The sequence below is a fragment of the Monopterus albus genome, unplaced genomic scaffold (assembly GCF_001952655.1).
Source record: "Monopterus albus unplaced genomic scaffold, M_albus_1.0 scaffold24.1, whole genome shotgun sequence".
In the NCBI taxonomy this organism is placed as follows: domain Eukaryota; kingdom Metazoa; phylum Chordata; class Actinopteri; order Synbranchiformes; family Synbranchidae; genus Monopterus; species Monopterus albus.
In genome coordinates this window covers 892,603-902,937 of record NW_018127904.1, presented here as the reverse complement: position 1 = coordinate 902,937, position 10,335 = coordinate 892,603, and the positions used below count along the sequence as shown (strand labels likewise).

The window sequence follows — 10,335 nt, the reverse complement described above, 5'->3', positions numbered from 1 at the left end:
TACACTCTACTGCACTTATACAGTATATTTGTAATACCTAGAACAAGAAGCTGGATAGAGTTTGATCTGAAGTCAAACTGCATGACCAAAATTACTGGTTGGCTTTTAAAGGCCCAGAATAATTAACAGATTCACTGTAAGTTGCAATGATGATTCAGCCTTATATCAGCATGCTAACACTGGTTCACTGTTCTGGTTTAGCATGTTAGCATTCTAAGATTCGCTGATTTGCACTTACCACAAAGTGCAGCTGAAGCCAATGGGAATGTAGTTTCTGGTGTTTGGTCATTATTAAGCAAAGTACTGGGAAAACTGAACCTTTGATCCAATGATGGTACTAGAGGAAAACTGAATCATAAAAGGCAGCAGATCCACAAGTGTCTGTACAAAGCTTCACTGCAGTCTCTTCAGTAGCAGCTGAAAGAGCTGACAACGTCCATCCCTGGAGCAATGTCACTATGACTGAACACAGCATCAGGACAAATGAGACGGATATTACTTTTTTTTTCTATTTAATTAATAGAAATCAATAACTGATATAAAATGTTATGGAAATTTAAAAAAAAAAGGCTGAAGTTTGACTTCATTTACTTGACAGTGCACTCATTTAGACAACAATGCACACGTCAGGACAGTATACAGGCTGTACAGGCTTAGTAAAAGGTCTCTGGGGAAACAGAGTTCAGTTCATCTAGTAGATATTTTTATTTGTTCTTTTTGCATCTGTTTGTAAAGCTGAATAAGCAAATCAGAACAGGTATGTAAAATCCATGGTGATAATTAAAAAGTCTACAACAGAATACCTCAAGTTGGATGATATCTCACAAAAAGAACAGTGCCATTGGTGCATCTGCACAACGAAATGTTATATGGTTGATTATAATGCAAGAAACTTGCTCTGACAGCACTGTAAACAAGGGTGCATGACAAAGTAATTGACTTTTTAACATAATTCTCATAATACTGTGATCTCAGTTTTAAAAAGTATAATGAATAAACTGGCAGGTTGGCCTCTTGTCCAAATGAACAATGCAGTACTGTACAATTACAGAGATAAAGTTAAACTGCTAATATGTTTAGACATTGGTCAAGGTAAAAAAAAAAAAAAAAGTGTTAAACAAAAAAAAGCAAGACTGCTCAAATGCCAAGGTAACAGTTTCTTCCTTGAAGAATATTTCTAACAGTGTTATAGCTTGAATAGATATTTCCCTATTCCTATGTCCTATATTTTCTTTTCCAAGACCACTGGCAGTCTCAGAAATGCCTAGTAAGCCATCTTTGGATGCCAAAATGTGTTTTCAAATAAATACAGGTCTGTGCCACTATAAGGGCACTAAACCCAAGTCTTTTGTCTTCTGAGATTTCTCCAAGATGGTCCGCCCGCTGGATGTCTTCAAAAGCCTTTAGTACATGTCTGCCTCCTCTTCTTGAGACAGGCTCAAATGTCTGTTTTGATTTTGTCCAGAGAGTTGTCGATCTTTGTGAGAGTTTTTTTGATGCGCAACGCTGTTAACCTAGCTGATGGATTCTGGTACCAGCACTCCTTCATGAGTTTAGCCATCGAGGTTAAAGTCTGAAAATAATTAGGAGAAAGAAACCAGTCAGCACGGTCCATGTGAGTATTACTGTAATGCTTTTATTTCTGAATACCTAAAACATTCAGATATGAATGATGTGCCACTCAAAACTACAGTCTCTAACTTCTTATTATTTGTTAGGTAGAATATGATCTAAAACGTAGAACTGTCAATCAATACATCAGTGTTGTGGTACTCAAGTGCAGGACTCCGACTCCAACGTGACGTCACTTGGACTTTAGTGTTCGTGACCCAGACATGAGCACTGACTGCATGTGGACTTGGAATTTGGAGACGAGGACTTTTTCCAGAACACTTCCATCAAAGCATACATCACGCACACACACACACACACACACACACATACATACATACATACATACATACAGTGGTGTGAAAAAGTATTTGCCCCCTTACTGATTTCTTATCTTTTTGCATGTTTGTCACACTGTAATGTTTCAGATCATCAAACAAATTTAAATATTAGTCAAAGATAACACAAGTAAACACATCATGCAGTTTTTAAATGAAGGTTTTTATTATTAAGGGAAAACAAAATCCAAAACTACAAAGCCCTGTGTGAATAAGTGTTTGCCCCCTAAACCTAATAACTGGTTGGGCCACCCTTAGCAGCAACAACTGCAATCAAGCGTTTTCGATAACTTGCCATGAGTCTGCCACAGCGCTGTGGAGGAATTTTGGCCCACTCATCTTGGCAGAATTGTTGTTATATTTGGCTATGGTGTCACACACAGTAAGTGAACTTTTAAAATGCTGAGAGCTGTGTCAGTTGTGTTTAATGTAGACCTTAATGACTGACTCAGGTAACGGGGACTCGACTCAGACTATTCATTGATTTAGACTTGACTTGAACTTGAACACTAGGGGCTCGAGACAACGCGGACTCGAGGTTTACTGACTCGACTACAACACTGTTCATCTAGTCCTCTCACATTGAGGCTGCAAGCTAGTAGGGCTGGGAGAAGCAGAGTGGTTCTTTGTCACCGTCATGCCAGTGCTGGCTTGGTTTCCAGAACTCGTAGCTTTAGTGATTATTTGAGTTTTATACTTACTGGGTCCGAGAACCATCTGTTTGGGATGTTGGGCCTCTGCTGATCAACACACACAACCTTCTTCATATCCTCAAAACTGGGATCACTTGGAACCACGTCATGAAAAGGTGGCTTGTAATCTTCTACAATGCCTAAATGTAGAGCAGAGAATACAACCAATGACTTTCAAGAGCAGGGAACATAAAAGGGTAAAACTGATTAAGGCAATAAAAACGTATTGATGCTATGGAACAGCTGTTTTTTCTTTAACCTGCTCTTAAAAGTAACTGTGGGACAAAACTGAGATGTGAGGTTACTGTGTTGAGGGTAAATCTATATCTTAAGTGTCTCCTGAAAGCCCAGTTCCAACAATGAAGCAATAATGCTCTTTGACAGTCGCGGTTTTACTTCACCTAAGATGCCTGAGATTGTGAGTGACGATGTGCGTATCAAGGTCATTTCTTTCAGCAGCTCAAGTTAAAGCCATGATTCTGTGTTTATTCTGAAGAAAACCCCAATTCTTTATCTATTGAATGCTCAATCTACAACCCTGTTTTGTTTTTTTATAATCATGATTATGTGCACAGGTAATACAACTATACAACACATAAGACTGACAGATGGCCAAGGTGAATGAATTAAGGAAGATAAGCATTTTAAAAGAGATGTGGCTGTGTTGTGTAAAATATACTGACCATTGCTGACTGTTCTCCTGGCGACCTCCCACAGGACCAGCCCCAAGGCCCAGATGTCCACTCTCTTGTAGGATTCGAAACAGTCCATCTGGATAGAGTCGTCGAGCACTTCGGGGGCCATGTAGCGCTTTGTGCCCACTTTAGGGTTGTTCCCCACATCTAACTCATTGGTGTCTTGAAAATGCATCACGGCCAGACCTAACATGAAAACACATAAACCATATTTATCCAATTATAAATGACATCGGCTTTACAAAATATAGACTCTATAAATATAAAAACAATTAACATTTTAAAACACTCACTTTATACTGAGATTTAAAGTGAGTGCAAAGAAACGTTTTCCCTTCTCAGACAACTATGGTGAGGACAAAACACCGGATTCGCCCCATCAACAGGCTTAATGCTCAAACACCACTTGTTCGTTGTAAACAGTCCTGTTCTCTCCTCAGCAAAAGAACAGCTTACCTGGGAGACAAACAACTGCATCCGTATTTGTCTGGACACGAAAATGCGTCATCCAGAACAGAATTTATTACTTTGAGCTTGTAAACATGTTGAGCCTGCCGCCAGGTTATGGCTCACACCTCAATTAGTTTTTATTCAAGTATCTGCAAATGGAACATTGGTGTAAGTGGTCCGAGTTGTTCCTAATGTATTTCTGGTTAAGGGCGGAGTGGTACATTCACCAACAAATAAGGCTCGGGACAGATCAGAATTTAGCCATGATACTGCAGATGCATCTGTTACGTAGTGCCCATGAACATTCAGTTAACCCGTTCATTAGCTTTGAGGTGGTTAAAAGCATCTTACATTTATGGTAAGTCACCTTGAATGAGCACCTTATTAAAATCCAATTTACATGAAGTGAAATATTAAAATCCAAGGGTAAGTGTAGGGCTCTACTCAGTCTGACTTGTGCAATATTTTATTAAACATTTCCCCAAAATTCAGCCTCACATCATTTCTATCTTTGGAAACACCACACAAATAAACTATGAGTCTGTCATTTTAAAAGTGCGTCTTATGCACATCTTGAAAGCAAAGAAATTATGGCAAATACACTATTAGATTAAAATTACTTTGGAAACATGGAAAAGTCTACAAATATAGAGAAATAAAAATGGGATATTTACGATATACATACAGAATGTTAGGGTTCTCACCAAGGTCAGCAATGCAACACTGCCCGTTCTTTTTAACCAGTATATTTTTGCTCTTCAGGTCTCTGTGCGCGATGGCCGGTTTGCCCTGTGTGCCGAAGATCTCAACGTGCAGATGTGCCAAGCCACTTGCGATAGAGAGTGCCATGCGGAGGCAGCCGGATGCATCGAGGGTGCTGAGTTGAAGGTAGTCATACAATGAGCCCATCTCGTGGAAGTGAGTGATCAGCCACAACTGAGTGCTGGAGTTCCTCGAGGTCATGTCTGAAGCGATGAAGCCTATGTCGAGAGAAACACGTTAGTGCAGTTAGTAAAAGGTTTTAATCAGAACGTGCATCATCATGTGTAACCAATGGGGCATGTGCAGACACTAAAGAACAATTAATATAAGAATGAGGCAGACAGGTCTGGATAAGTGATTCTGACTTTTAAAACAAGATAAACACATTTTTTAAATGAATAAAATCAGTCAAAGCAATGTTTTAAGCACTAGTGCCCATTGATTACTTGCTATATATTATCAAATTATGCATATGCTGGATGTAATTAGCAATATCTAACACACACGGCAGTGTACGAGCTGTACTAAGAGCTTGTTAAATCTGTATGTGATATTCTACACACACACACACACACACCGAGGATGTTCTCATGTCTCAGCAGCACCGTATTGTAGATCTCAGTCTCTCTGAACCAGGACTTCTCATCTCTGGAGGAGAAGATTTTGACAGCGACACTCTCTCCTTGCCACTGACCCCTCCACACTTCACCATAACGGCCTTTACCTGGTTGGGAAAAACACAAACACAAACACAAACCAAAAACAAAAATTAGCACAGACAGAGAGAGCTGAATAAACATGTGTGTTTGCTGTTGGTGTGAGGGGCTCAGTGTGTGTTTGGTTTGTGACCTTGCTGTTGAATAATGTACTGTCGCCAGGAGGAAGGATTCAATTTGCTTTTTTCTACATTCAAGAATTGAAACAAAGCATGAATAAAAATAAATAAAAACAAGGTATACGATGAATGCAAGTAAAATTATAAAAATGAATCCATTAATAAAATTCAGTGATCTTGGACTAAATGCATTACCATAAACGCAGGGTCTGTTGAGTACATGTAATTAAATAGAAATCCCACACCAGATGCTTTAAAATGTCACTCTTATGTGTAGAAGTTGCTACCTGCTCCTGAATTACCATAATTTACATTAAAGTGTACAGCACTCTCTAGCTTCGACGTGTCCTTCCGCTCATCATCTCTCAGTAGGAAGAGTTTCAGAAGCACTGTGACAAGGTTCACTGCATGCCAACTACCCAAACAGTGAACAGCTACAGGCCCATATATTTTTGTCAAAGGTCAGGGAAGACAAGACAAAGCTTAAAGAAAAGGGACTTATCAAGAGAAGCAATCCTGTGTGAATGATAATATAGCTGTGTTTGTCTGTCTGATGTAGAAGCAGTTTGTGAACATGTTCACCAAAGCAACCCACCTGTGATGAGATGTCTGTGTAAATGTGCTTTTATTTTGCTGCCCCCTAGTGGCCAGATACCAAATCATGCACATTGTTTTAACCACTAATTACTGAAGAACAGTAATGAGTTCTTTTCAACACAAATGGACACTTGAACCTTGCACGCTGATAACTATGGCAACACGTTTGTCCGTATAAAAATATGTTTGCTGTTGGTAATGTTTTCTCTGACACTTATACTACAACCAGCCTCAAAAATAAAATTTGTGCAACTGTGGCTCTGGGGACTTTGTTGCTGGAACTGTTGCACATCCATTCTGGCTCAGTTTCACAGCATCTTCACAGCACTGCTTCTTTTGCAACATATTTATTTCAAATTGATGTTTCTTGTGGATAAAGTACTTTTGTACATGTATATATACCCTTACAGAAGCAGTATTTCAATGTCCACCATAGCATGTTGCTAAATGGTGTACAGCTGCTCTGAGGCTTACGTTGAGCCAGAACCACCTTTTACTGTGGGAATTAACTGCAGTTTTCACCAGAGCCCCCAGTGTCAGCACAGTTGAAGTGTCTCATTGAGTGAGGTTTTTTTGTTTTTTTGAGGCAGTGCTGTTGTAAATATGAAAACAATCGTTACCAGGACACTTACCCACACACTCATTGAGTGTAATTTGTCGAGCAACAGTTCTCTGAACAAGGAATGGAAGTCCTGAGCCACTGCCTGAAGTACAGGAATGATCTAGCAAATCCTGGGAAAGAGAGAAACAGAGGCACCGATTCTAAGGCTTGTATATTTATATGTGTGCTATCCGAATGAAATCCTTGAGCCTTAAAAAAAAAAATTATGAAATAAGAGGCATGTGGGACTCAAATGGAGATTAATACAAGCGGGCCGCATTTGATGTGGCACCCACATGGGATGGAGGGGGCTGAGCTGTGCGTGCGTATCAGGATATTGTGTCTGTGTGGGTATGTCAGGGCTGGAGGTGCAGAGTGCCTCCTGCTGAGACAACAACAGAAGTGCCACCCCCTCCCTGGTGACTGGTGTAGGTGCTGGAGACTGTATCTAATCCATGGGCTAGGCTCCAAAACAGGCGCAATGCTGCTAAGCTTTTTATTTTTATCTCAGCTGCAAGACATGCAGCACGCCAGTGCTGACACAGGAGGGCAGTACATAGCAGCAGAGTCAGCAGCTGAGGACTGAAAACAAGAGAGAAGAGTGATGCCTCATATAAACAGATGCATAATGCAAGAGCTGCCTGAGACACAATTTGGAATCATAACACAGGAAAGCAAGAAAGAGGCCATAAAATCAATGATGAGTTACTCTGCACAGTTTTAATCCCTCTCTCTGGTACAGGAGGATTGTTTTTAGGAGCGTCTATCTGGGCCGGGCCGTTAAGCAGCAGAATGCAATCAGAACACGGTAATGTTATTACAATCAGAGACGACTTCTGGGCAGCAGGCTGCAGAGGAACAACCGCATGTTCTTCAGTCCGATTTGCCTTCCATAGCCACTCCACAGTTTGAGATTATCTCCCTCATGTTGCTGCCAAGCACTTTTTAATTGTGCTAAAACAAACACTCTGTGGATCTATATTTGGAACTTTCATTGCTATGTGTTTTGATGGTAACAGCTTGGAAAAAAAAGCCAAAGTCACCTATTTCTCTCTGGCACATACGTATACAGACAAATTATTATACTTTAATAGTTGGTTATTTCTAATTTTAAAAGATAAATGGGATGATCTGTGTTTAGACATGTTTACAAAAAGAAATTAAAATGTACATTAAGATACACTAATATAATTCATAAGGACAGAGAATCACTGAAGTGGAGAGCAACAGCCAAATATTTACTCAGGGCACAAACTACACTGTGAGCAGCTTTTACTGAACTTGATTACACAGAGTGGGAGCTCCTGAATGTGCTGGGCTGTCTGTCTGACTAAACACTAACCACAGGACTCCACCTAAACTCTGGATTAGTTTAGTGGGCCTCAAAACATAAACCACTCTGCAGAAAACTGAATATCTGTGGTCGAGTCAAGGGGAAATAAACAGCAGAAGACAATCCTCTAACGGACTGGAAAAACTGACTGAGAAGATACAAAACAGGTTTTAGAGTTTAAAGTTAATATGTCTGCTTTATGCATCGGTACTTTTACCGTTGTTTAACTATCTATGGAGGAGAAATTCAAATTAATTTATGCCGTTGCGGTTCATTGTTCTGTCCACTTGCGACAACACTGGCAACGGGAGTTGTGCGCGTTCATGAACGATCCTCTCGTTTTTAGGAAGAGGCTCTCTGGTTATATCATTCTGAAGTAATTACAGACTATTCTGAGTTACGACTGGTGCAAAGATAATCTAAAGGCACTCGAGATTAAACATTAAATGGCTGGAAATGAGCAAAATGAGCCATGGGCACTTTAAGGATTTCCAGCAAGAGCACCACCCACCCACATACACACTAAGGCTCATGCATATGCAGCCTCAATGCGTTATGTTAAATGTTTTTACATAACAATTACTAAACATGGTAAAGATAATGCTCTGTATAGTAAACCAGGTTCAGCAATGATAGCGTGCACGGCTGAATTTAATCATTTCTCTAGACGGGCATGGCATATGTTGACCTAACTACCATACTAACCATATGTTTACCATACTAACTATATGTTTTAATGGCCTATCTAGTGATTTTCCTCTTCAAGTCAAAATAAAACCAACAGAGCTGCAAAAGCCACTCACATAAATGGGATAACATTTACAAATTGACAATAATGGCCCTGTAGATTGTTTTATTTTGACTTGGCATGACAGATTCTCTTTTTTGCATAAAGAGTCCTAACTATGGCGGAACAAGCTAAGGCTTGTATTGTAAATAGTTTAGAAAAGAAGAAAAGATGAATTTAAGAGAAATTACATGTAAGGAATAGACAGCTCGGGGCCGTCTTCAGCTCAGGGCTTTGCTTAGTCAATCGCAACATAAGACTAAACTTGATCAGCTTTGATCATAAATGTGGATCAAAAAAGAGGTAAACAATGTTTAACTTGCCATTGTGTCTCTACAGTATAAAATCCAGATGTGTGCGAAGAAGGGCCAGATGTGCCCACCAACAGAACAGTGTTTTAGCTCATCAGCTGAATCCCTCAGTCTGAATATACTTTTAGAAGGGATTTCCCATTTTTGTTATTGGCGGACATGTCTGAAATTCAGGAAACTTGAAAGACACACTGTAATTCAGGAGTAGAGGAAACAGTCACCCTATTACCCAAAACCAAAACCCATTAGATCCACTATCACACTGTTAAATTGTCATTTACATCAGTAAAGTATTTAAATAACGTTTTCAAATGGACCTATAGTGAATTCTGATAAGTAAAACAATACACACAGAATGGTAATTCATGTCCATATTCTAAATGTATACACTGAGACTGACAGTCTGTTATTTCAAGCATCTCAAAACACAGCAGTCAGTCAGTCAGTCAGTCAGTGTCTTGCTAGATGTTGTGCATTATGTTCATGACATCTTTGTGACAGCTGGGATTGGATTAAAGCAATGAAATCAAATGAAGCTAAATTTGATTAGGCTTCATATTTAACATACCAGTCAATTAAAAATGCTCCTATTCTGATCTGTCTAACAAGTTCAGGAGATCCTCTCCTTTTCAAACACTGTACTTAAGATTATATTCACTACTCACCGCCAGAGTGCTCTCCCCTACATTTGATGCTATGAGGCCATCAATAGTTCCGTATTCAGCATCTCGTGACGTCAGTCTCTCCATTTGGTTGTGGTGGATGCGTCTAAATACGAGGATAGCTACAGTGGAGAGAACGATGAGGATGATGATGGGCACCACGATGATGATAGCCAGCGTGGTCACGCTGTAGTTTGGCAGCTCATCAGCTGAGGAGAGAGAAACATTCAAATGACCATTTAGGGTGTCATTCTGCACATTCTTAGAACACACAGTAAAGCTTGATTTTTAAAGATTAAATTAGACTTTTGCCTGTGAGAACACAGAGTACACTGTAGTTGCTGAAGATGGTTGAAGTAAACACCGACAACAGCGTCTATTTGAACTTATAATGATACAAGAGGTGATCGTAATAATACAGCTGAGGGAAAACTCTTCTTTGCTGTAGCTTTTGCTCCGTGACATGCTGATGTCCGACCATAACACAAACCTCTGTTTTGCAGTAGTCTGCAGACCTTCTGAAGAAGGCTGTTAAAGGTGGGGTGCATGCAAGACACATAGGCACACGAGTGTACTCACACATACACACACCCCACAGTGAATCTCAAGTCAGCCTGAGAAACTGACCACCATTCACACTTTCCAAACATTCCAAGGGAAA

The 10,335-nt window shown here is 39.9% G+C and overlaps 1 protein-coding gene across 1 annotated transcript in view; it reads right to left on the bottom strand.

The window, feature by feature from the left end:
- Positions 1-501: 501 nt before the first annotated feature.
- Positions 502-10,335, bottom strand: part of LOC109957102 (activin receptor type-1) — a 26,513-nt gene continuing 16,679 nt past the window's right edge. The window contains exons 6-12 of the mRNA XM_020594715.1: positions 9,678-9,883; positions 6,613-6,712; positions 5,126-5,272; positions 4,491-4,766; positions 3,325-3,522; positions 2,651-2,781; positions 502-1,573 (exon numbers count right to left, since the gene is read on the bottom strand). Of these exons, the coding sequence (XP_020450371.1) occupies positions 1,439-1,573; positions 2,651-2,781; positions 3,325-3,522; positions 4,491-4,766; positions 5,126-5,272; positions 6,613-6,712; positions 9,678-9,883 (1,193 nt within the window). The 3' untranslated portion in view covers positions 502-1,438. The remainder of the gene's footprint in view (positions 1,574-2,650; positions 2,782-3,324; positions 3,523-4,490; positions 4,767-5,125; positions 5,273-6,612; positions 6,713-9,677; positions 9,884-10,335) is intronic.